The sequence below is a fragment of the Stegodyphus dumicola genome, chromosome 8 (assembly GCF_044657685.1).
Source record: "Stegodyphus dumicola isolate Sdum_Otavi_A_Nest chromosome 8, ASM4465768v1".
Lineage (NCBI taxonomy): Eukaryota > Metazoa > Arthropoda > Arachnida > Araneae > Eresidae > Stegodyphus > Stegodyphus dumicola.
In genome coordinates, this window is record NC_140775.1 from 50,069,769 (window position 1) to 50,097,304 (window position 27,536).

Genomic DNA, 27,536 nt, shown 5'->3' on the forward strand with positions numbered 1-27,536 from the left:
AATAATCGCTGTACAAAAGTATCCGACTCTAAACACGGCAAAGAAGCTCTCTTCTTTTCTAGGACTTTGTTCATATTATAGGTCCTTTATAAAAGATTTTGCGGCTATCGCTGAGCCATTGTTAAAATTAAAAAGGAAAAAGGCAAGATTCTCGTGGACGGCCGAAGCCAATAGTGCTTTCGAAAAATTAAAACAAGCATTAACGCAAGCCCCTGTGTTGAAATTTCCTGAAAAGGATGAGAATTTAGAAATTTCAGCGGATGCTTCGGATTATGCGGTAGGAGCGGTACTTTCGCAAAATCAGCAGCCCGTGGCATTTTTTAGCCGAACTTTAAATCAAACACAAAGAAACTATTCCGCGGCCGAGAGAGAGGCACTTGCAGTTCTGTTAGCAGTGCAAAAGTTCCGAGTCTATTTTGGAAAGGCGCCGATAACAGTATACTCTGATCATGCGGCGGTAACTAGATTGTACTCAGGGAAAAATTTATCCCCAAGGTTAATAAGATGGGCACTCAAGCTGCAAGAATATAATCTGGTAATCAAGCATACCCCTGGAAAGGAAAATATCGTAGCAGATGCCCCATCAAGGATTAAAATAGACGAACAAGGCAATACCGTAAAGATGGCTATGCTTACAGCATGTACAATAAATTGCCGAGAAACTGTAATAACCGAACTGGGTAAGGATCCTGAGTTTGGAAGCATTTATGAGTATTTGAAGGATCCTGAAAATTTTAGCCACCAAGATATTGTGGCGATAAGAAATATGGCGGCCCATTACGAACTAATAGATGGTCTATTATTTTATACAAAAACTACGAATTCCAACAACGAATTTCGACCTGTTATCCCAGCTAGTCTTAGATTAAGTATCCTGCAGGAGCTCCATGACAGCCCTTTAACTTCTCATGCTGGTATTCGAAAAACTATCCAACGCGTACTCGAGGCAGTCTACTTTCCTGAACTGCAAAAGTTAACAAGGGCGTATGTCCAGTCCTGCCCAACATGTCAAGCAGTTAATTATATTAATTTCCGCCCGGCCGGGTTTCTAAATAGTATTAAATCCGAATTTCCAAATGAAATAATTGGCATCGATTTATTGGGCCCTTTCCCAAAAAGTCAGTTAAATAAAAGTCGCTATCTCCTTGTTATGGTTGATCATTTTAGTAAATGGACCGAAATTGTTCCCTTAAAACGAGCCTCCGCGAAATTAGTTACTGATTCTATTTTAAATAAATATATTTTAAAATACGGGGCGCTCCTAAAAGTTATATCGGATAATGGTCCTCAATTTGTAAGTAATATATTTGAAGACATGTGCAAAAAACTGGGCATACGTCATTTAAAAATGGTCCCGTATCGGCCGCAATCAAATATAGCGGAACGGGTCAATAGAAATGTAGTGAAAATTATCCGTAGTTATGTTAAAAATTTTCATAAAAGCTGGGATAACTATGTCAATGAATTTGCTTTCGCCCTTAGGACCGCAAAACATGATACAACGGGCAAAACTCCTGCTGAGTTATTTCTAGGCAGAAAGATTATAACACCGTTAGATAAATTATTTTATGTGCAACAAAGAGCCCCAGAATTTAAAATGGGTGATATAGAAAAACTAATAAAAGAAGCAAAAAAGAATACGGAAGTAGCACAAAGAAAACAGAAGCTATATTATGATTTGAAACGACGGGGAGTAACTTATAAAGTAGGGGATGAAGTTTTAAAAATTAAGCATTCACTTTCTTCAGCACCAGAAGATAAAACTGCCAAATTTTTTCCACGATTTGAAGGACCATATGTTATAGAAAAAATAACTCACGCTGTTGTAGTGTTAAAAGCCAGAAATGGTGAAACCTGTTCCGCAAACATTGATCAAATCAAGCCCTACTTCGATCGTAATAAAATGCAAATCTTTTCAGATCTTTTGCAGGATCCGGCACGGCAGACACCGCAGGTACAAGCGCCAGATGTGGAAAAACGACAAGTGCAAGGGCAAGCCAATGAGAGACAGAAGCAAGTGAAAAGAATAATGCCCCGCGGAAAAATTGAAGGTAACAAGAAAAAGAAGCCGTTCCACCGTCCAGAAAAGAGAGTTCACGAACACCCCCAGAATGAAGAAGGGAGAAGGACGACGTATGTGAAGAGAACCAGGAGAAATGACGGCAACTATAACCCGGCTTTATAACGGAAGATCTACTCATCCGACAGAACTCTCCGCAGCAAAAGTCGCCGAACTGCGGAAGGGCCATCAGCGGCGGAGGAAAAGTTACAAGGAAAATTTGAACGGCCAACAACAAGGTCCAAGCAGGAACACGACAGAAGTTTCCCGGTTCCGCCAAGACCAGCTGCCATCAAACGGCCAAGACCACAAGCAGAGGAGAAAAAGAAGGTATTCAAGGGTGGCCGAACTGGTGAAAAAAAGAAGCTTCCAGAGGAAAGCACTGAAGGGCGAGCCCGTACAAGAAGGAGGATAAATCAAACTACTATCTGCAGTACCTTTAAAGACTGGGCCCAGAAAAGGATGTCCGAATATTACAAAGATAAGTAAAATTTTATGTTACTTTGCAAACTTAAGTTAATCTTTCATTCTTACTGCAAGTGGCAGATTTCAAGAAGTTTTACCTCATGCGAGGTCTACCTTTATCGCCAAAAGGGCGAGAAATGAGTTGTGACCGATTTTCTTATTATGTTTTTCAATTACTCGCGCGTAAAACTAAAGTTGATGTATAATAGCGTTGTGTAAAGACTTAAACATTGTAAAAAGTTATTGTATAAATTTTATTTAAAACATTCTAGCAAGAGAGAAGTTTTAGTCTGAAAGACTTTTTGAAATGTATTATTTCAATGTAGAAAGAATTGGCACTTGCTTTGAAAAGAATAGAAGTTAACAAGGTACTACTAATGTATGTTTTCAAATGTGTAAAATTAACAGCATGTTGATATGTTCTTATATACAATGTGAACTGTTATTTTAAATGTTAAGAAATACCGTGATATGGTAAAAGTGAATGTTAAAATTTTTTTTCTTCGTGTGACTGTAAAGACTAAATCATGGCGAATATGTGTTAAAGGTTGAATGATGTAGTTAGGCTCTCTGACGCTACACTTTAGAGTTAGCCACTTTTAGAATAGTACCTCAGGGTTTAGAGTTGAAATTAGGGTGTGTTAAGAGGTCTCGTTATGTTGAATTTTAACACGTTAGTGTTTTGATTATAGGAGGAAGTGTGGCACACGTAGACAGAAACACATTCGTGTTTGGTGTTCTTTTACAACACATGTCAGAGAGCACGGGGAGAGATAATTAAAATAGTCATGAATGAAATAAGAATGTTAAGAGCAGTATAATTGTATATGTTACTTGCCATTTCATTGTGTAACATTTCATTAAACTAGTTTTCCTTCCAGATCTCTGGAAGGAACCAGAATTGAATAAAAGCTCCTGTTTAGATGCAGTACAGATGAAAAAAATTTTTGTATCCTGGGAGCTGCTATTGTAACAAATTTCTTTCTTTTAAATTTCTAGTTTCTAGCGAAGTTATGTTTGTAAAAGATTGGCCTCGCGTTAGATTCTAGAGCTAAAAGTTTTCAACAAGGTCGTTTTAGACCTCAGTTTCAAACTAATTAACTCTGGCTGGAAGTATGTAAGGATCTTAAGTTTTACTAACGTTTATTTTATTTTAAATCTTTACTATCACTTCTTATTTTCTACTTCCGGCCAGAATTATAAGCGTGAAGGTTTTTATGCAAAGTTTGTCTGGCGAACGCCAAGTATTTAAGTTGTGGCCTTTTGCCAAGCGAGAGAGAGGAAGCAGTGAGTCAACGCAGGCCGCTTACCTTAGAAGTTACGCAGTTGCTGTTTGCCTTCCAGGCCAGAGGTTTTAATCCTCTTGATAAATTACACGTATTGTAGTGTTCACAGTCTCTGTGCTACATACGCTTCCTGTTATTATAAGGCCAATCTTCCATGTGTATTATTCTAAAGTTAAATTAGAGTTTAGTTTTATTTTTATACTTTTACGTTAGACCCCAAGTGGCGGGTCAGTGTATTCCGAAGTACGGAAGTTATTGTATATAGAGAAAAATAAAGGGTTTTGTATACCCTTCGTCTGTATCCTGTCTACTTACCACAATTAGTGAACATAGCTTTAGTAAGCTCTCTGTTCCGAGTCAGGTCCTTGTATGTTCCCGAAGAAGGTTAGAAGGAACATTGACCCTGATAACTTCAGAGTCCTAAGTATGTGAAAACAACATATTTTTATTCTGAACGGAATTAAATGCTATACTTTTCTCAGAATGGTTTAATTTGAATGAAATATTTTCACAAGTTTTCGTTAATTACAATAGAAAAAAAAATTAAGGTAATTCGATTTTATTCGGTTAAGGTACAAAAATTAAGATCAAAGTTTATTGTATTATTAATATTAAAATTATGCTTTATTTCTTTTCTATTTATAGAGCTTCTTCCTAAAATACTTTCTTAAATATGACATGATTTTTTGGCTTCTTTTAAATCGAAAAATGTAAGTCAATTTATAATTAATGCTCTATTCGGTTCATTTTAAATTACAGAATTATTAGGAAAATAGTATTTGACTTTCTCTGAACATTTCTGAAAGGGAATAAAATAAGTTTTTTTTAAAAGTAATATTTAAAACTTGTAACTGAGTTATTATAAAATGTAAAGGGAATAATTCTTTTAATTATACTTATCAGATTTTTTTTTACCCTTCATTTCAACAATACATATTCCAAAACTCTTTATTACGTTCTTAAGTGCGCATCTCATAGCATTTGCTTTACAATACCTTTTAACAGATTGCTTTCCAATACGAACAATTCTTGCTTAAATAGTTTTATAACGTATTTGTCAACAGGATTTCAATTTATGTTTACAATTCAATATTAAGGTTATTATATATTTAGATAACATTTATAATCATTATAAATTAGATACATTTAATCATTAGATTTCTTCACAGTACTATCACAGTTGTTTATAAGTGAATAAATTCTTCATTTCAAATACATTTATAAATAATTTAATGAATATTTAAGTATTTTGTCAAAGGCAGATACATGCTTTTTGCAAGCACATGCATAAATACCCATACATATTTCCTATTTATCATTTCCGGCATGTGCAAATCTTTAATTTCTGTGCATTCACTATATTTTTCGTGTAAAGTAATTTACACTAATTTAGCATACACCCGAAAGTTTTACATAAAAAATATATATGAATATAATTTGAATGAAAATTATAAGTATTATTTTTAATACCCACTCAAAGGTCAGTTTTTCTTCAAAATACCCCCACGATGGCATCTCTCTCTTTAGGCAGATAGCCCTTGCATGCGTTACTCTATTTAATAAAAACTTAATCTGACCTATGTGCCTAATTACAAATATTTTAACATACATAATTTTATTTAATTTATTACATACATAATTTTATTATAACATTTAGCCATCAAGTTTCAAACTTTTCAAATCTTCTAGAAAATAAATTTTGGCAGATCTCTTTTAGCAATTTTGTTAAAATCTATATTTTTGTAGTGCAACAGCTTAGAATTTTATAAAACAAATTCATAATCAAAATCGCTGTTGTTAGTTATCGAAAAATAACCAAGATGTGATTTTTGCGTAAATGTCAGTAAACTATACAAATTGCTATTATCCATCACACTATGAATGTTTCTTTCATGCCAGAGTGTCCCTTTTTCGATTTCTATGGAACTGTCGTGTGTCGAAATACTATCAGAATTTTGTCAAGCGAGCTTCTGAATGTAAACAAAAAACACCCCGTCTGGTGACCCAAGCTTCAAAGCAGTGCTTCACTTCTAGCGCGGAATGGCCCCTCCTCCCTTCCCTACCTCCATGACAATAAGTCATACACAGGCTGGTGGTGGGGGAATTATGCTTTGGGGACGTTCTCATGAGCGACTCTTAGTTGTGGTAGAACAAACCACGAAAGCTGCGAACTATTTAAACATAACTGCGGATCAGTTGCACCCTTAGATGGCGTCTGTCTTCCTACTGGAAATGGAATCTTCCAGAAATACAACGCCCCATGTCAGAAGCCTCGAATTGTGTTGGAGTGGTTCTAGGAGCATAAGGTTTAATTCCAATTAATGTCCTGGACGCCTAACTCGCCAGATCTTAATCAAATACAGCACATTTTGGATGTCATGGAGCAGCAGCTCAGAGCTCAAACACAGCCGTGCTGGAATATCTCGACTTTGCGTAACCTCTCCTGAGACATATGGTACAAGTAGTCTCCACGAACTTGTGGCCTCCATGCCAAGGCAAGTTGCAGTTATTTTGCAGGCCAAAGAGCGCGCAACACGTTATTGAGTAGGTGATCATAATGATTTGGCTCTTCAGTGTATATTCTTAACCAAAATATCATAATAAACAAAATACATAAAAATACCTCTCTCTATATATATATGTGTGTGTGTATATGTGTGTGTGTGTAAGATAAAAAAAATACGTAAAACAAAATTAACCCCGTAATTATCCCTCTGTATTCTAAAAATCGTAACTTTTCTGGACTGCGTCATTTCTAGATCAAACCATATTGTATGGCTAGCGTGACGCTGATGACGTAACTAACTCGGAACCTCAAAATTTTGAGAACTGAAACCTTTCTAACGAGAGAGAGAATTTTGAGAACCAAAACGTTCCCTTGGTGAGCCTTCATATTGGATAATTGCGTACTTTTGGCTTCAGCTCTCATGCAGTTAAGATGCTACTTCGTTCGGTCTACTTTGTCGTGCTACTAACTATGACATTATCTAGAATGTGATACTCTGTATAAAATTGTGGGGTGCGCATAGCGCCCATGATCATAGGTAATGAAGAATATATTTTTGATAATTTGTTTGTATCTACCAATAAAAGTTATATTCCATTCGGCCACGTCTGTTTACAAGTCTTTCCTTCGAGTGTCATTTTTCCAACTCCTCAATAAAATCTCCCCAGGATATAACGCAGAAAACCATCGTCAATCTGTTGCAGCTGACTTAAGTCATCATATTATATATAATATATGTATATATATGCGTATAATATATGTATACATACACTGCTACATGGTCTGAAACGTAAGTTCTTTTTGCTTCTGTTTGCAATTTTGATTTTTCTAGTTTCCAATAATACAAGAATAATGAGTTTTAGAAATCTCCCAACTCCAGCAGTAACTGCGATTTTAATTTAGGTTATGTTTTAGGAAATTTTTTTCTTTTTGTCAAGCTTATAATTCTCTAATTGAGCTTTATTTTTTATATAAGGTTTTAAAGACTCATTCTTGCGTTTTCATAAATTCTTAAAAAGAATAACGTTTTCGAATATTTTCTGAGCAATTCTTCTAGGTTTCTATTTTTATGTAAATTTTGTTTTTGTATCATTTTGTATTTCAACTTAGTTTGATTATGTATTTACTTTTATTGCTTGTTTTTAATTAGCAAGGTACCGAACACACGTCAGGGTAGTTGAAATATTTTTTAGCATTTTTGGAGAATTAATTAGCAACGCTTTGAGTCACATTATGACAGGAAAAACGAAACATGTGTTTGGCACTCATTAATCATTCGTATTTAATGTTTTAAATACTAACCCCTTGAAAAGTTCTATTTGAAGCATTAAACAGAAGAAGATTAATACTTGTTATTTGTTAATTAATAGTAATTTTTTCTGCATTGCATCATTTCGAGACTAATTCATACCATATGATTGTTATATAACACTGATAATGTAAATGGAAGTAAGACTCAAACAGCCAACAGTAATTTTACAGTTGATTACCCAATCGAATGCATACAGAAACAAAAATAACTCATTCTGAATTATGATTTCATAGTGAACATAACTGCACTTGCTTTTTACCGTTCGGCCTAGCTGGGCTGCTGCCTGCTGCTCTCTTCTTACTGCAAAGGGGTCAAAAATGTAAATATTTTGAAATAGGCACAAGTAGTGTGCCAAGTTGTTTGTGGTCGCAACGTGTTTATTGTAATATAAATGAAGATTCAATCTGCCTCTGCTGCCAGTTTTCTATTCATTATGGATCAATATTCTACGGAATCAAAATCCTTGCTGTTCATTACGGATTCAACATTCTACATTCTATGCCATCACTGTTTCTACAATATTATTATATTTAAATCTGCTTTTATTGCATATATATATATGTATGCATGCATATGTACACATATACACACAACATATTTTGAAAATTAAAAAAAAAATGTAAGCAATGGAAACAAAACTGACCCTTCATAATGGATAGAATTACCTCTGACCTACACAAGAGCACTGCAGCGACGTTGCATACCTTCCATTAAGGAATCAAGCGGACCAGAGGTCAAGAATTGTCATTCCTTATAATAAGGCAGCTTTTAGCTCTTTAAAGAGCAAGTTCTGGGATATGCCAAAGATGTTTTATGTGCCGGACAAATGAGGTGGCCATCCCATCCTCATAATGCCTTTATTGTCGCTGTACTAAAATGTATTATTTCGATAAGAATAAATACCCAGCTAGCTATTGCAGTGTGAAATCTGATGATGCTGTCAAGATCTTCCTGACAGCTTTAAGCAGTCAGGACGTGGAAAGCGGTGCGATAGCATAGAGAAAATCCGGCTCACACTACTCACTGCTAGTAATAAGGATCTTATGTTCAATGATCTTATAGGGCTTGTTCTGTGTTCATTTTTCTCTCCAGATCTTTGCAAACTTAATTTTTGATTCTAACATAAATCTTGGCCTAACCATGAACTGCCCTTTAGCTGTGTTCTCTGACGTTGACATAAAAGGGATAGATGCTCGACGCACCGGAACATACAATCCTAGTATGTCTTCGCCGGGTATTGCAGATATTGACCTTTTAGTTATTCTAATCATTATTCTTAAAACTGATGAGATCGCTTGTCGATTACGTTTAGCCATATATGATAATCATCAGAGGGTAAGCCGTGAACGATAGGAGCCGCGTTGCTACTTTGGTAGACGGTTGCACGGATTTTGGCGATTTTTTTTTTTTTTTTTTTTTGGCGAGCGATACGATTTATGGTAAACCCATTGCTGATAAGTTATTTATGGTAACTGATACTTTGTTGTCATTTTATTTAAAAATTAATGAGTTTTATTATGCATAAATTCCGTATTTTAAATATTATTTATGGCTTCTAAATATCAAAAATCAATTTAATTTGGCATTTTTATTTGAAATAAAAATTTTATTGTTTATGATATTTGATATAATTTTATGTTGTGGATGATGTAATCAGTGACGTCACCTTACTATCAAAGTAATTGGTTTTAATATCTATAAATTTAATCTAATGTTTTAAACATTATTTATGGCTGTTAAATATTAAAATACAATTTAATTTTGCATTTTTTTTTAAAATGATTTTATTATGAATGATTATTTAAATAACTTTAATTCTATGCGTGATGTAATCAGCTCCCTGATTGGTTTCTGAATATTTGTGCATTACCGCGCCATTTTAAACTTTTAGTAATCATCTCTTCGAATTCCTTAGATTTCAAAGCGGATAGATATGTCCGTTTCGAAGATGAATGTTGTTACTGGTAATTATCAAGAATTATTGGTATCGGAATCAAAAAATTGTCCTTTGAGACTTTATTTTGGCCAATCTGGCTTTCCTAATCAAAAATTTATTTATAAGTTGTTACAAGGATCAGAAGAAATTTATTTTAAATTTTTGGAGGAAACATCGCTAATTGCTTCTTCAATGAAGTGCAAGAGATGTGGATCACAGATGAAGATCGTTAAAAGAGCCTATTCTGAGGACGGCCATATATGGTATTGTGCTCACGGTGGAAGAAATAACTGCTGTAACGGCCAAAAAAAAAAAAAAAAAAAAAAAGTATTTGACATTTCTCCCTTTTTACCGACAAATTTTTTTCATTGATACCTAAATCAAGATTCCGACTTTTTTTGTGGTACTTAACAATATACGACAGATAAAATACTGAAAAAAAATTTAAGTACATATTTTTCTTTTATTGTATACTTCAATTTTTATTAAAAAATTAATACACTGTTTTCAAAAATCACTGAGATATTTATTGTCACATATGTTTTAATGTTAAATAATTATATCCTATAAAACTTATTTTAAAGTATTTGAATTTAAGTAATATTTTAATTCTTTTAAACGTTGGTATGATGTTTTTAACTCGATATTCAATTTAAGTAATATTTTTATCCAATTAAACGTTGGCGCAATGTTTTTATAGCAGTGTTTTTATTCTATTTCTTTGTTATATGAAAGTAATAATTTAACCTTACTTTAGTATTTTATATTCTTAGTAAGTAAATTTATTTATTTACATTTGCAAGCCATCTTAAGAACAACGTGGAACAGCTTTAGTATAGCCCACCCAGAATTTTAACCAAAAAATATCGCCAAGAATGGCCATAAATGATATGACGTGGCAACGCACACCGGTTTACAAGCATGTGGTAACCCATGCTATTTGGCGAACGCAATGTAAACAACCGTAAATTTCTGATTTCTAAAGAGGATGGAATCATGGTTAAGCTAACATAGTGGTCAATTACATTTTTTCAATTTCAATGTGAATTACCGAGATATCCATTTACTCAGAGTTAAATACATATGCCCCTGTATTCTTACTTTTCCAGCGTAGCTTTTCTTAGACTTTTTCTCGCGCTGCATTGCACGGGGAAATACAACATTTTTAATTAGAATTCTACTAAAATTAACTATCTAAATACAAAATTCTTAACACAATTTTCGGCGATTGTTTAACGTTCAGATATTGTGCAAAATTCTGTTTTGGAGAAAAGATTTTTGCATATAGTTACGGATCGATCTATAACCTATTGTGGATTATTGAAGGATAAAGTTTGTTGTGAAAAATGTAACATACCATGCAAAGCTATCTTACATTTGAGAAAGCTAAGCAAAGGTGAGATTTTCCGGCATTGTTTTTAAAATTACATTCTTTTAACCTTAATCATTTTCATTAATCATTCCTTAATATTTTTTTCTTTTAAAACTGTGTATAATAGCCGAAAATTTATTTCTATTATCCACAATTTCTGGTGAAATCAAGATGGCCGCCATTTTTGAAACACGGAGTTTCGTCGAAAATCTCGATGGTAACCATTTTTCAAAACAACATATTTCACGCGCTTTGGCTCCAAAAAAAAAAAAAAAATTCGCCAAACTTTGAAGGTGGGCTAAAGTGAAGCTGTTCCAACAACATTTTCAACAAAAAATTAATCCATTATTTTTAACGATATTTATCTTTTTAAAGTTTCGAATACTTTACTATGCATAAAATGCGTAAAAACAAGAGTTTTTCAAGATGGCTGACGACTGTAAAAACCTCCCCAACAATTGCGCCAATGTAAATCGCCAAAAATCCGTGCAACCTTCTACCAAAGTAGCACTGGAGCCGCACTCGTTTGAAATTGTTTCCAAAAGCGCGAAGTTATAAAGAGCTCAACATTATAGGCAGTAACGTTATCTTTAAAACTGTACTACTTTAAGGCGGCCTACAGCACGTACATCAGCAATGAAAATCATCTAATCTTCTTCTTGAAGAATGGTTGATATTACCTAATAAAAGAGTAATCAGAATCGTCTTCCATAATATTCCTGTGAGCAGTTACATTTATCTAGAGGTTTCAAAAAGGCAGTCTTCAACCAGTGAAAAATTTGTTTGTTGATGGAGATTGAATCCTAATTGGTCACATCATATGATATATAGCATACTACCTTTTATAGGTTCGTCTAATGAGATGGAAACATAGCACGCGTTTCACAGCCCAGAATTTGTATTGTGAGTTTAGATTTTCCAAAGCTACATTTATTAATGCTGTTTTAAGTTAGTACATTACTTATGTTTGCTATCAAAAGAAATCATTCAAGAGGTACAGAGTTGGAAATAGTAAAAGAACAATGTAGCTGGAAGACTTGAGGCTATAATTTATTTGCTTACCTTAAGATCTTCTGAGGCTATAATTTATTTGCTTACCTTAAGATCTTCTCCGATGTGAAGTCGTATATCAGGTTCTGATTCTGCAACCAGAGGTTCCGGATCTATTCTTCTTAAAGCATCGTTGTTCTACAAAAAAAAAAAAAAAAAAAAAAAAAAAAAAAGAATTATTTGTATCTATTGTTGTTAAAATATGAGGTTTTATCTAGAAAGTTGTCAGATTTATTAAATAAATGAATCAGTTATTTATAATTTGAGCCTTTACTAGTATAACTTCTCCTTTCTGTTTCCTCACCAGAATCTAAACTGAGTTACAGAGTATATAAGCTAAGGCTCTTGAATTGTAAGTCAAAGCATGTTTCTGCCCCTCGCGACCACGTTACGTAGTTACTGCCAGATCTATTAAGTTTGCACTTATTCGGCTTTGCGTTACTGTGGTCCGATGTTTGAATTGTTACGCCTGTTAGAGATTTTAACCAACTTAGATTTAAATTTAATTGTGTAGTCATAGACTACTAATCTGCGTTTTAAATTAGGGGAATTTAACAGTTACCTTAGCTACATCGCCACAAGTGGTAGTTGATTCTGTTAGCGCAAGAAGTGCATTTATGTTCGAATTTCTGTTTTAATAAAAAGGTTGTTCAAACCTTTTCAGACATAGTGATAATTCGCTTTACGTCCCTTTAGAACTAGTTTATACTTTCAAAGCAAGATAAACTCTACGAAGTTTAGAAGGATATTAACCATTGTTAAAATTAAAACACAATAAATTGTTAAAATCATTGTTAAAATGCTTATAAAGCGTATTAATATATTATATTAAAACGCTTTCAAAGCTTTATTTTAATCTGAACATTTTAGGTAGTGAAGTTATAGCGTAATCTTTGTGAATAAATTAGTCTTTAATTAGAAATGTTTGTGTCTTTAAAATTCAAATCATAGATCTTTCTTTCGATTTTATCTGTATTGTATGCGTTTAAAAATATGCATTGCAATTTAATCTCGTGCTACTAGTTAGATTCCACAAAAATATCAGCCATTTGTTTTTGAATTACGAGCATTATTTCGATTTGAAGATAATTCTGAATAATCTCTACCATATGATAAAAGAAAGAGTCTGTGTGTCTTTTGTTCGTGTTGTGCGTCAGCTAATAGGTGCATCTAGACAAGAACTAGTGCACTTCAAAACGATTTTTTTTTCAAAATTCGAATCAGATTATTTTTATTTCATCTTTTCCATTTTATCGCATCATTTTGAATAGTTTCATTCTTTTAGAAATGTGGTTTTGGCAACAGTTTTTCATTCAGTTGTATACTGGACTGCTGACTGCTGAAAATCAGCACTGTTGCCACTTGGAAAAACGAAGGCGATAATGCTGTGCAGTTTTAAAATTTAATGTTTCTCTTGGATACTGAACGGTTTATTTATTAGGATAATTAATATTTGTATTAAGGGATATTGCTTATTTCATTGTAATTTTGTTATATGTAATACTTTTTTTTATGAAGTTATTCTGCAGAGTAATATTCTGCGCAGTTTTTAAATTTAACGTTTGGTGTTCCCTTCAGGGATTTTTCCGGTACATTTAAAACCAGATGAAGGCTGGCCGCGTAGCTGCTAGTGATCAATAAAGAAGTTATTATTATTATTTCTGGACGCCCTTATTTAAAAACCGAAAAAAAAAAAAAAAAAAAAAAAAAAAACGCAAATAGTTACCGAAGGAAAATTTAACACCAAGAGCCTCGAATTCGATGAGCAAATAAAAACTGGCGTAATGTTTATGAAAATGATCTCGAATCTTCTTACTTTCGTTTTTGCTTCGCTAATTCTGTATTTCTAGACCTTTTTTTAAATCATAGCATTTTAGCTTGTGTGCTAAAATGTTTGTCGAAAGGCTTATTTTAACTTTAACAAAAGAAATTTTTCTTTTCATGCAGTTTTTTTCCTTAATATTTAATTTCAAGCAGAAATCAGTCATGAAAGAAATTACGCAAAAATCTTTTCAGAACCTAAATTTCAGCCCAGCTTCCTAAATCTAACTTTATATCGTATTCATACTGTTGCGCACATGCGGGTTTGTAATTGAATTTTTCTTTTCATGCAGATTGAATGCACATAGAGCCCATGAAAATTTGATAAAATTTATTTTACCAAAAGAAACACTTCACAGCTCTGGAATTGTCCATAAAAATAGTCGTATAGCTCTTCACAGAGTACAATCAGTAGTTAAACTTGAATTGCGTGAGGTTCTGTTGGCGAAATTGTAACTGAAGCCTGCTATAGTCTTTTAAACACTTCTCGCCAAAGCGCAGTTCCAACGCGCCGGATAGAGTTTCGAAGTCTAACCTGTGGTTTTCGAGCAGGGTTTGAAGAAGCTTGAGAATGCCATTTGCGTCCGCCACTTATATACATATCACCGGAACTATTAATAAAAGAACAATTTTGCGGGCTTTATGACAAAAATTAGCCCTAAAACATATGATTTTAAAAAGTTTCGGGCGTAGTTATCTCGCTAAGGAGAAATTGGGGGCAGGGAGGAAGGGATCGGGGCTATAAAGCCGAAGATCAGAGAAATAAGCTGAGAGGCTTTAAAAGTCTAGAAATCCGACTGGACTGCTGGAATGGGAAAGCAAGCAATAAATGTGATATCATTATACACGGGTGAAATGTGCAACTACAAAAGACAGAAGCATATAAAAAGAGAGCAAAAAGAGCAACAAAAGAATTGAGAAAGCAACAAAAGAATATATAATACAAAATACAATAATTTAAAAAAAAAGGAAAATTGCTTAAAAGTCATGAAAATACAATTAAAAGGCAGTGAACCTATTTATACTATACACGCTATATACAATCCGTGTGTAAAGGTAATTTAGTGATAAAGTTGTGGTCGTTGTCAGTGATGAGATGAGTAGCAAGAGGCCTGGTGTACTTATCTTCATGCAAAATTTCATAACAGAAGATATGCGAATAATTTACATACTCACTGAATTGTTAAAAAAAGCAAACGTTTTGTTAAAAAAAGCAATCGTTTGTTCTTCGAAGAATTTTAATATCCTCAATTTTGAGTCCTTATGAAGAAGAACATTTGTAACTAAGAAATTAGCATCAATGATAATGCTAAGAAATTTATTCTGTACAATTTGCAGTTGATGAATTTGTCGATCTGTGGCGCTGTTCCTTGCGGGGGGGCTGCATAACAAAGAATTGGCCTGTTGCAGGCTGTACAAATGTTCCTCTTTGTTCAAAGACTCAGTTTTGAATATTTTCCAGTTAACCGGTAGAAATCTATTTATGATAAGAATAGCTATAGAGAACGGTGTCTTATATACTTGCCAGAAAGTCTTTCCATCATTAGTGGATAGCTTAGAGGAGGTCGAGAAGGTATGGGTAAAAATTTTAAATCGTCAGAATTGTTTCCTGCAAATCGCTATGAATTTCTTTAAGCTGTCAACTTCTTTGGCGACAGCAAAAACTTTGTAATCGATCTGTTGTTCGACAGTAAAACTCTTCTTTTTATTTTTTGACGGAAGAAATTCTTTCTTCTATTTGTTGTTCGACATGTGTAACTCTTTCTCCGATCTGTTGTTCTGCAGCAAAAACTCTTCCTTCAGTTTCTCTAATTTTATATTCAACCGTGTCTGTTCTGCCTTCCACTGCCTCAATTCTGTTTTCTATTGTGCAGCTCTTTCATTTCTCTTTCTTCTAATTTCTCTTTTCATTTCCTCTCGATCTGTTTCAATCTTTTCTTGAAAAGCTTTCATATCTCCTTTAACGGAATCTTGGTAAACTTCCATCTTTCCTTTAATAGCTTTCCTCTCCTCTTTAACGGAGTTCACGGGCCTTTCCATCTTTTCTTAGAATGCAGCAAAAGTAGTCACCAGCTCTCTTAGTTGTTCATCCATCGCTGTTATCACCGACATTCAATTAAATTTCTAATACCAAAAATTGTTGTGTGCTTACGGGTTCATTTTAGATTAAATGCGCATAGAACTGATGATAGCATGATAAAATTTATTTTACCAAAAGAAACTCTTCACAGGTCTGGAACTTTCCACAGCTCTTCAGAGTATCACAGGGTACAAGCGGTAGTAGTTACACCCCAAACTACTAAGAACGTTAAACACAACGCCGTGCAAAGAGCATCTAAAGAGCGAAGCTATCTGAATACTTCGAACTGACACTGAATTAAATACCTACCACTCCCAAACTAATGCTCTCTCCGGTCTTATACAGTTTTCTCCCAGCCGCCGAGAAATCTCTATTACTTCTCGAAATTACTGGAAGGCATATGAGATCCGGATACGGTTATAAGCTCGATATATTATCAATTACAGTTATTCAGTTATAATACCCATTACAGTTATACAAAGACCGAAGCAATATATCACCAAATGGTCGCTAATGTTTTTGAATTTTCGCGATATCTCTCCAAAATTAATTGCGAAAATCATCACCAGCTTCGCAATATCTCATCAATTTAGCGAGATAAGCATTCATTAGATGTTAATTAGACTTGCCCCTGTATTTTTATTTTTCTGGAAAGCTTCGCTTCTTAAGATTTTCATGTTACATTATAGAACCAAATACAATAGTTTCACATATATAATTTTACTAAATTTATTTATATATGTACAAAATTCGTAACATTATACTGAATTTTATTACGAGAAGTTTGTAAAGATAATAAAGATAATACCCGAAGTAAGTCGTACGAAATCGAAAGTTAAAGAAAGAAAACAAGATTTTTATCTCTTAGCTTCAAGTAACAACACTTGTATATGCGATACTTGGCAATTTTATGCAGCCACTTTGATTCCTTCGTAGTCTCAGCTTTAGGTATGCTGTCTAACACTACGATGTAATACGGTTTCCTGAATTTCTTTAATCTATTAAAATTGAAATCTTTAAAGTGAGACTTAAATAGGAAAACTTTGTAATCGATCTGAAAAATCTTTAGAAAAATCTTTGAAGTGAGACTTTAGGAAGGAGAAGGAGAAAGTAGTCTAGTGGCTCTAATAAGAAGATGCTGGAAACTTTCAAACTTTCTATGAAAAAAAAAAAAGTTTTTTTTTTTTTTTTTTTTTTTTTTTCTGGAATCTACTGGGCATATGAAATCGTCGGACGACGCATTGTCTTGCACTAGAAATCAGTTATTTAATTCTGTTTTTTTTTTTTTTTTTTTTTTTTTCTGTTTTATTGTTGTTGTCGTCGTGTCCATATTACATGGAACAATGGTTGCCAGAGCCTACTCCGAAGAGAAGTTGGACTTCTATTTTTCACCCCAATTTTGAGGAAGAGCACCCCGGGTTGGGATCCGAAGGTCTCTCACCCCTCTGCACTCCCACCAATCCACACGAGAGGACTTTCGGCTCGCCGCATATTTAGAGTGCCGCTATGCCGCAGCGACAGTATACATTTACAAACATCCATATCTTTTCCGGAGTTCGAAACTGGGTACTTCGGTAGCGTAGTAGGTACTAACCAGTATACCATCTGAGCGACTGCAGTTTCATTGTCTTTCACTTTAGAAACCGTTATTCGATTCAGGTCTAATGAGATTAATTCTCTTCAGAAGTTTGTCCATTGCCTTTTGATAAAATATGGAGTTAACTGTTTGTCTCTGAAGAAAACCATCCTTGTGAATTATCCTTTTCCAATCAAAATAAAAGTCACAAACATGGCTGAAACCGAAGTTCTATGACCGTGGTGAATCTTCTCTAGCACAAGCAAATTATTTCCCTTTTATTTCAGGATCATAAACAGAGCACCAAGTTTAATATAATATATTAGAAAAGGCCACGAGTAATCATTGCCATTTGCATCAAATCATCGCATACAAAAATTCGACCTTCTTTCTATTCTGCATTTAATGCGTGAGGTACAGACCGAGAGGAAAAAGTTCTTTTTCTCAAGACCTTCCATGACAATTTTGTGAATAATGTCTTTATCAGTGTTAAGCTGACCAGAGCTCATTGGAATAGATAAGTGATGATTTTTCAATACAAACTGAAACTCTTTGTTGTTCTCATCCATTTCAGACTGTAAACTGCGATCAATCCTGGAGTTCATCATCAATATTTACACATCTACCAATGAAATCATCCTTGCCAGTGAAAAATATCACTATCATAGTAATAATCATTTCCGTATACTTTATATAACATTTTAGATATCTCTATTGCTCTTTTTCCCGCTTACAAGAAAACTTTAAGGCTTTAATGCTTTCTTACTCAGCTTTCGAATCCATAAAAGATGTTCTCTTAATCGAAGCAAACTGTTAATTGCATTGGAAATTTTGTCCATAAGCGCACTCTAATTTAGGAGAAGCATGTTGAGATTTCATAGTAATAAATGCTCCCAGTTATCGTTTGGTAAATTTACTGGAACTTGTTAAAAAGGTAATCTTAGAACTTCATAGATGTACTCTGTATGATAATGTAATTATCATTGTAGTTTTAAGTTATAAAATGTTAAGTATATGCTTCGATGTGCAGGATAATTTTCTTCATTTATTATGACTGACATGTGTATGATTATACAAAAATGTGAAAACAAGAAAATATTTTTGGTATGCTGATTTTCATTATGTATTTTATTGATTTTGGAAGTCCTAAATTTGTTTTCTAATTTACCTTCGAGCTACCGAGCTGCGTATTTTATGCACTGCTTGAAGTTTTTTCATACTAAATAGCGATACAAATGCAGATAGAAGAATTTATGGCTTATCTGACCTTCAGTTAGATTACTTGACTATGGTTTTTGTTCTAGTTACAATTTTAATATTTTTACTTTGTTTCAAAAATATATTAAGTAGTGTAAGCTACAGGTTCAATTTATACACCACGCACCGTGTGGTGTAAGTATATCTTCTGTTAGTTTGTTTCTACAGTCAAAGACCTTATTTTGGATTTTAAATAAAATTTCGGTTTCAGTTTTATATTTCTTTAAAGGTTTATCACTTTCGCCTCGTAATTTTTTCATTTATCCCTTTTTTAGCAGTTTCGCATAATCAACAATGTCAATTATCAACATTATCAATATTTACATGAATAAATAATTAAGAAATACCAGTACATTTTAATAGAGTTTGCTTTTGTAAACAGACTAAAATTTAAAAGCTTGACCGATGCAAAAATTTGTTAACTATTAAAATAATTATTAAGAAATATTTAAACAAAACGAAGCTGAAGATGAAATAAATACTTAGAATGCTCTGAATAATGAATCTGAGCAAGATAGGAAAGGATAATACACTGATGTAAAATATTTAAGGACGAGACGGGTTTTCTAATGCAATGTAGTGCAGAAGGATCAACATCGACTCAAATCATAGCATAAGATCCCCAAGATGTGGAAGTATGAGACGACCACAAACATCTAAGAAGGAAACACCTAACCAAGGAAAAGAAGATAAATAGGCACTTTTTTGAAAAGATAACTCCGAGCACAACTGGACAGAAGACAGGACAGAGAGACGAAGAGAAACGTCCATGGTATGTTTCTGCCTGGCAAGAAAAATACAGTCTTTAGAAAAGAATATGATCATCCTTGACTGTGATGCAGAAATTACAACTTCTGCCCATGCTGACGACAAGGTTGCTAAGGAACTGTTGAAGCATCATGGTCTATTTTTCTTGTAGCGTTATTTTCAAATACGGAATCGTTGCTGGCGGCTGGTCATGTGCTGCCAAGCGTCTCCTGAGAATATCCCTGAAAATATTCTATGAGTTTTATGTCCAGGGAATAGCAGGTCAATCCAAGCGTTGAATATCTTCATGCTGCAAGAGCTCTGCGACAGCTACTATACGATAAGATTGCAGCGTTGTCGTCCATGAAGAGAAACTCATGACCCACAACACCTCTAAACAGGCGCACATCAGGCAAGAGTAGCTTCGTACAGTAGCGGACACCAATGACGGAAACTCCTTGATAGATGTGAAAGTCAGTGTGGCTGCCAAGCATGATACCTCTCCAAACGAGAACGGCACCTTCTAAGCGGTACTTTTCGATGATGTTGGAGGGACGATTGCATGTTCCCTTCTCTCTTCAAATGTATATCGCTCCAAATGTATATGCCCATAATCGCTCGTCAGACTAAATTGGTGTCATCCGGTAAAGGGCTAGACTCCAGTCCTGTTTCGTTCAATTCTTATATTCATCAAATAAACCGGAATCTCCGATGAGCAAGCGCTAATGGTCGTCGTATATATAGAGAACTTGTTTATTCATTCATCTATCCAGCCATGTTAAAACATGACATCGGACGTTCAATAATCTGTTGCATCTACCTTGCTATATCTCCCGCTGTCTGCTACTAGTCTGTAATATCTGTAGTGTTTGTAAATATCATCCTCCAAACTTAAAAAAAATTAGGAAAAACATGACCGGAAAAAAAAAAATCAAACTTGAGATTTCGTGTCGTGTGTTCACCATATGCAGAAACAAAAGGAAAACTAATTTTTAATCCGGAAACTAACTAGTTAAATTTAGTATATTCTATGCAACAGACGAGGTTAAATTTAATATTTAGTAAAGTAAAAGAAATATGCATCCTAAATTTTTTAATAAATAGGATAGATTGTCGTTACATATAAATGAAGTGATATACGTATATAAAAATATACTTGTATTTCTTTTATATTCGATACCATGGTATGCTGCGAATTTATTTATCTTCTTTTATGCATTTAAAAAATAAAATTCGCAAAATGCATATACATTGGAATCTTTTAATGCAGTATCTTCCTAAGGCTGATTTATCATGCTTAAAAATAATACTTAATTCTCATTCGAGGCGTATGGGAATCCAGTGTTCAAGACCTTACTTATGGAATAATGTGCAGAAAAATTTAAAAACTTTTTTTGAAAGTATGTTTGATTTAACGAAGTTAAATCAGTAATCTAAACTACAGTTACTAACAGGTAAAGATGGTTTACTTAATATTGCATGATATTTTTAAGGGGGTATATGTTCCTTGAGTAAGGCTTGTAATATTTTATTTTACTAATTTATCCATTTATATCGTACTTGCACTCTACATAATTGTACAAATTATTGAAGAATAGCCTGAAGTATTGATTATTTGTATTTCTAAAATATGTACCATCCTCTCAATTTGAACAGACATTGGCAGCTTATTGTTTATTTTTTAATAAGTCTCTGATAGGTATAATAAGAATATTACAAAAATATAATAGTCTATATAAAAAATAACAGAAATGTTGACATTTATGATGCATAGAGTCAATATCTTAATCATAGAAAGCTTTCTTAATCGTAAAAAGTTGTATGTGAATCAAATGAAATTTTTGCTGTAGTAAAAAATTACTATCAGCTCATCGCATAAACATCCCGATCCATATAGGATGAGGAGGAAGTAATTTGTGTTCACTTTGGAGCGCATTAAATGTGAAACAAACTTACCGAACAGGAACACTGTGTGGAGCGAATATAAAATGACAGCAGGATGAATGTTCCAATGATGGTAATAGCCAGAACTCCGGTAGTGACAGCAAGTCGAAGCAACTGTAGCCTCACCGAATAGCCTTTAGGATATGCCTATGGAAAAGAATTTATTTTTGAATCACCACCTCATGAGAAAAAAATTTAATTATATGCCGGAAGATTAAAAATATCAAGGGGAAAATCAATGAATGAAAGAAAACTTAAATGTAGATATAATAGTATATTAAATGTTACGGAACTGCATGAGATTTTAAATCATCGTTAATAATTCATAATTGAGGTCAAAATATTCTTTGGCATTAATGATTAAAAGCATAAAAATGATTAACTTGTTAATTTTCAATTGTTTTAAAGTTTGTCTTAAGACGTGTATCAATGAATAACCACAACAAAAGTGACTGTTAGTCTTAAATCTTAAAAAGCAATCCCCCTTTCCCCAAAAAATATTGCTAAGTCATTCGCTATGAGGTTGAGGCTTGGGAATTATAGAGAGGCTAATAAAAAATTTTCGAAATCGATGTCATTCTGTTTCTGAAGAAATTTGCTATTAGTAAATGTTAGAAACAATTCGCTGAGATCCAAAAGAAGCCCTGGTTTATAATTGTTTAGTTGTCCTCTACCGTATTCGCACTACACAGAATTACCGAGTACTCATTCATGAGCGGATTATCCGTGGATTATGTCGAAAAGGTCTTTGTAAACTGGTAACTGAAAATGGAAGAGAATTTGCTGATTTTTGAAAGAAACTTATGAATGGTGATACAGGTTAGTTGCATTTCTATGGCATGGACTGAAGTCAAAGGTTTAATTCTAACTCATCTCTTGGAAAATTATCTCCAGTAATCTATAAAAAGAGACTTGTAACCGAAGAAGAAATAACAGCATCGGGTCTTGATGAAATCCCTTCAGACATACAGTTTTTTTTTTCTTTTTTTTCCAAAACATAACTAAAAAAAAAACTTATAAAAATACGTACAGAAAGATGAGAAAGTTGAAGCTTAAAAGGTTTTAAATAATCGAATTTCTAATTTCTGAGTAAGAGCAGATTATGTAAAATGAAGAACGAAAGATTAAAATAACACTACTGTTCTGAAGAGTCAGAGGAAGATGAATACAGAGTCAGAGGAATTGTTTCTGACATAATGTTATACTGAATTTCGATTTAATATTTAATGTGAACCTGTCATGTAAAAGGGCATTCCAATTCAGAAATGAATTGCATCATGATAGCATAAACTATGATGATTCATTTCATATAACTAAACTGACAAGATATAAAGAATTTTCTCGTTCTTCAATGCGTGCCTTTGAAGTGTAAATAGTAGTAGCGCATTCGGCTAGCAATCAAGAAGTCTGGAGTTCGAATTCCGGCTAAGGCATAACTGAATTTTCGTACTTTTTGCCCTGGAGCCGGAGCCACCAGGGAGAAGTTTTCTTTTCCCTGGTGGCTCCGGCTCAGTTTAAGCTCGCAACTGAGTAAAAAAATTACATAACTAGAACTCTTGAATCTCGATGCTTATATTTCACAATATAATTTGATAAAATATATTTAAATAATAGTTCAACTATTAACTAAAATAGTACGCCAAGAACAAATCTTGGGGATACTAAAACAACAAGTATTAGTGCAAACTGCATAAATTTATTTAATTAATTTCAAACCTTAAATATTATTTTAATATTTAAGGTTTGAACTGAAGCTATTATTCAACGCCAATAGCTCTGTTTTTCCTTAATGGGAAAGTTCTCGAATTTTCTAGTCTATTATTATCGCATAAGCACATGCTTCTTCTTCGTCATGTTCATTCCTGCAGTTGAAGAAGAAAATTCCGTTCAAACCTTCAAAACTAGACCTGCAAATTTTTTCAACTTACGCCGATTTTTGTTGTTTTAGTATCTCACACAGCAGCTCAAATTTTTTCAGAACATTTTTAATCAAAGCAAAGGGATTGTCATTTTTATCTCATTAACGTAAATAAACATTAAACACCAAACGCTAAGATATCTCTAGAAGATTAAGAATGTGGCACCCGGGTCAGCTACTTAATGATATAGATAATCTAACTTAACTGAAACTGCAATAATTGCATTCATTTTTAATAAAAGCTTATTTTGGTTTTGAGTTAAAATACGTAATGGTCTTTTAAGTTATCGTTCGAAAGATTAAAATTTCACACTAAATTTTATAATAAAGTTCACACTAAATTTTAGAATTTTTGTATTAAAAATCTTGATAATTAAAATGGTAATCAATTTTTAATCTAATATATTTTATGTGTACCTATTTAATACAATAGCCATCAGGTTTTGCAAATGGCAAAATATATTTATGGAACAGAAATCTATACTGCTATCAGCGTAGCGACCCGATTTACTTAGTTAAAACGCAACAGACCCTTGTCTGCTTTTTTACGCTTCACACTTACTGGCTTCCAGTTTCAGTTACGCTTTATTGATAGGGTATTTTCCTCTTGTATTCTCATCTTTCCCGTTCTATTTAAGTACTCAGACCCTGCCTTTTTAGATGTACTGAACCAAACCCAAAAGTTTCCGCCCACTCACGAAGTCTTGCAACATTTTTAACCACCCTTTCTGTAGCTGAAACGTATAAAATCTTCCTTTTTTGTTCCTTAGTTGAGAATCTCTGCATTTCTATTTCACAGCTGCATTTCAGATAACATTAGTTAAAACTGCTGTTAAAAAGCTTTCAAACTACGCTATGCTGATGGGGTAAAAGGAAAGGAGGGCAATTATTACAAGTTAAATCATTTTCCGAGCTTGCGGCCTTGCTGGGCTTATCTCTGTATGACGAAGAAATTTAGCTTGGCACATTTAGAGAAAACAGCATTGAGGGCAAAAGTTCATATATGAAATGATAAGGAATGAAAAATGGCTCAAACAAATAGCATAATACCTACGAAGGAGTGAGAAACAACATTACGAGAAAAAGGAAACGCGAGGCATTTAAATACATATAATAAAAACTGGGATACGAAAACTTCAAAGCATAAAGGAGAAGAAGAATGGGTGTAAAAGAAAAAGAAAAGATCTTTCCAGAGTTATTAAACGGGGAATTGTTAATTAAAAAATTTTGCGACATTTCTAAAAAGTTCCTGTCCACTGAGATGCTGTAGTCTAACTAAGAAATAAAACAAATGATTATTCTGTATCGAGATACTTAATATATATGGTTTTAGAATCACCTTACATTAATTACAATTACGGTGGATATGTTCATAAATTTGCTAGTTGTATAAGTATTGTAAGTTATATTAATTAAATATAATATTAAAAATAAAGATATAAATTATCAAGAATTATATTTATTATAAAATGTAATGTTTTTAAATCGTTCAGTCTGTTGAGCTTATAGTTTGAAAGATAAGCATAAAGGTTACATGCAACATCAAATACCAACACTTAGAGAATTAGCTATTTGCTATGCCATGTAGATGATAGATGCTTTTGCACGAGTCGTAAGGTAACATAACGTAATGTAAAGTCTTGAAAAGACATTATAAATATTTCTGATGCTATTAAATTCGAATAATTTCACAGATAAAATGTTGAAGAAATTAGATAGGGGTAAAGTTGTTTAAAGGGCCTTAAGGATCCTTCTTACCTCAGGGCTCCTAAGTAAATTATAGGTATGGTCTAGGATAAGAAATTCACTGTTTCCATTGTTCTCCCAGTTATTACAGAATTTGCTTATGAAGTTTTGTCAAAAATTTTAAAAGCGTACCTATTCCAATTATTCTTGTGAATTTAGTTGCATTTCTCATTAAACATGGACTGTTAGTTATTTCACTTAGCATGCTAGTTTGGAAAATTTGCACTTGCGATTTGTGCGTATGGCCAGAAGAGGTGAAAGAACCTGACCTTTGAATTCTAATTTAATTCCTGATTCTAAATTCTGATCCTCAAAATTCCAGGTTAAAATCTAAAAATTGTTATAAACTTATCAGAGTTTGCAGATTAAAATTTTGATTTATAGGATAATTAGAATAAAAGATTTGTAGTAATAAAATATTCCGAAAGGAATCTGCGTATACATCTGTTGACACTTGAATAATGCGAAGATTAGAAATGCCGCTTCTCCATTCTATGAAAATCTACGTACAATATTTGTATACCTTCACCATATGTATAACATTCGTTTAACTATTAACTAGATAATTAATTAATTTCTGTTGTCCAGAATCTTAACCAATAGCACAAACAATCGTTTAACACGTGTATTTTATGAGATAATATATACCGTAATTTTTTTTTTTTTTTTAAGTAAAAAAAAAAAAAAAAAAAAAAAAAAAAATGGGGCTCTAGTGTAGAACTGGGTGCCCCTTCGGCTGGCGACAAACTTTGTTCAATTTTGGCGACGAAACGCCATTTCTGGTTACCATGATAGATTTAACTTGATTTTAGCTTCCTGATTTTTTTAAGTGAAAATAAAACGATGTGTATATGGACACCGAGTTTGTGCAATTCTTTGACTTCTTATTTTGATTTTGTGTAGCGGCCATCTTGAAATTGTGCCTTCCTGGCGCCGATCTTGGCGTCAAAAACAAATCCCCAAAAAACAAGGGGCACCCAATTGTAAACGTTTACCAAATTCGAAAGCTTTCAGATATTATATTACGCCCAAAGAGGCGGTTTCTTTTTTTATTTTTATTTTTATTTTTATTTTTATTTATTTATTTATTTATTTATTTATTTATTTATTTTTTTTTTTTATTTACACATACATACATGTTTCGAGAGCATTTGGGCTAAATAGTATTTAAAAACAGCATATCTTTAGATTTTCTGATAGCGAGCTGGGGATAAAAATATTTTATTCCTCACAGTGTGTTGCACTGCTCGCTTTGGAAATATTGAGTTTCTTAATAAAAAATTCGTTAAAGTTTAAAAAATATGAAATAGAGATTTAAAAATATCGAAGTTCAAGATTCGGGCTTCCACAATCCTATATTTGGGTGGAGTACTACGTAGTTTATAGTTTGATAACTCTCTGTATCGCTGTTTTTTCACAATGCAAAAAACATACATATATTCATGAAGATTCTTCATTATTTAACTTTTTTTTTAATATAATACAGGGCAATAATATCTGGTGGCAACAATTTGAAAAGTGATATAGCCGTTTATAAAGATTCTACGCAAAATGCCGTTTCGAGTCTAATAGTCCTTCTAGACTAACGCCCGTTTGGGCTGATAAAATAAAAATAAGCTAGAAAAAAGAAAATATTATTAAGATCACAAGGAGAAATAAAAGTACTATTTTTAGGTATTTAATTTTACTTCTACAAGCAAGATAAATCGCCTGTCTCTCAGCATCTGCCTGAAAATTGTTTTAAAAATAAAATAGAAAACAAGTAAAAATTTTACATGTAATTAATGTAGACATAAAATACATTAATTATTATTATATACTAATTAATTACTGTTTAATGCCCTAATTATTCACTGTTATATAATGAGAAATATTAAACATACACATGATTTTCGCGTGTATAAATCTCACATTTTCTACCTGCAATTCCTTTTTAAACTCAGAAATGCATTGTTGGAGTTCGACATTTTTTACATGTACCGACAGATAGCAAAAGACGTGTTTATGCTGCTTAGGAAAAACATACGTTTTTCGTATCGCAGAAGTCTAGTAAAATCTTCGCTAGACTTGACCTGACATGAAATCTTGAAAGCTTGTTCAATGTTATTTAATTAGTTTATTAATGATGTTTTAATTAGTTTAGCTTGTTCAGCTAGCTTGGATTTTGGAATAGGATTATTTGGCATTATTTTTTTCGCGTAATATTTCAATGAAGACATTATTAAATTATTTTAAAATGGAAAATAATTTAACTGTTGTAACAGAAATTAGAATCTTGGCTAATATATTTAATTTTAAAATTTGGGATATTTAACTTCATTTCCAACTTGCTTTGAGGGGTAGGTTAATAAGTAAATTATAATTCGAGGTTGACTTTTAAATGCCATTTAATGGTATTCTTTTCTAATTTATTAGTGCATAACATTCTATAATTCATAACTTTGTTACTAATGGTACGCCA

The 27,536-nt window shown here is 33.0% G+C and overlaps 1 protein-coding gene across 2 annotated transcripts in view; it reads right to left on the reverse strand.

Moving 5' to 3' along the window:
• LOC118181044 (uncharacterized) overlaps nt 1-27,536 on the reverse strand; it is a 132,736-nt gene that overhangs the window by 21,298 nt on the left and 83,902 nt on the right. For both annotated transcript variants that reach the window (XM_085822932.1, XM_085822931.1), the window contains exons 2-3: nt 21,424-21,558; nt 12,035-12,124 (exon numbers count right to left, since the gene is read on the reverse strand). In XM_085822932.1, the coding sequence (XP_085679058.1) occupies nt 12,035-12,124; nt 21,424-21,558 (225 nt within the window). The remainder of the gene's footprint in view (nt 1-12,034; nt 12,125-21,423; nt 21,559-27,536) is intronic.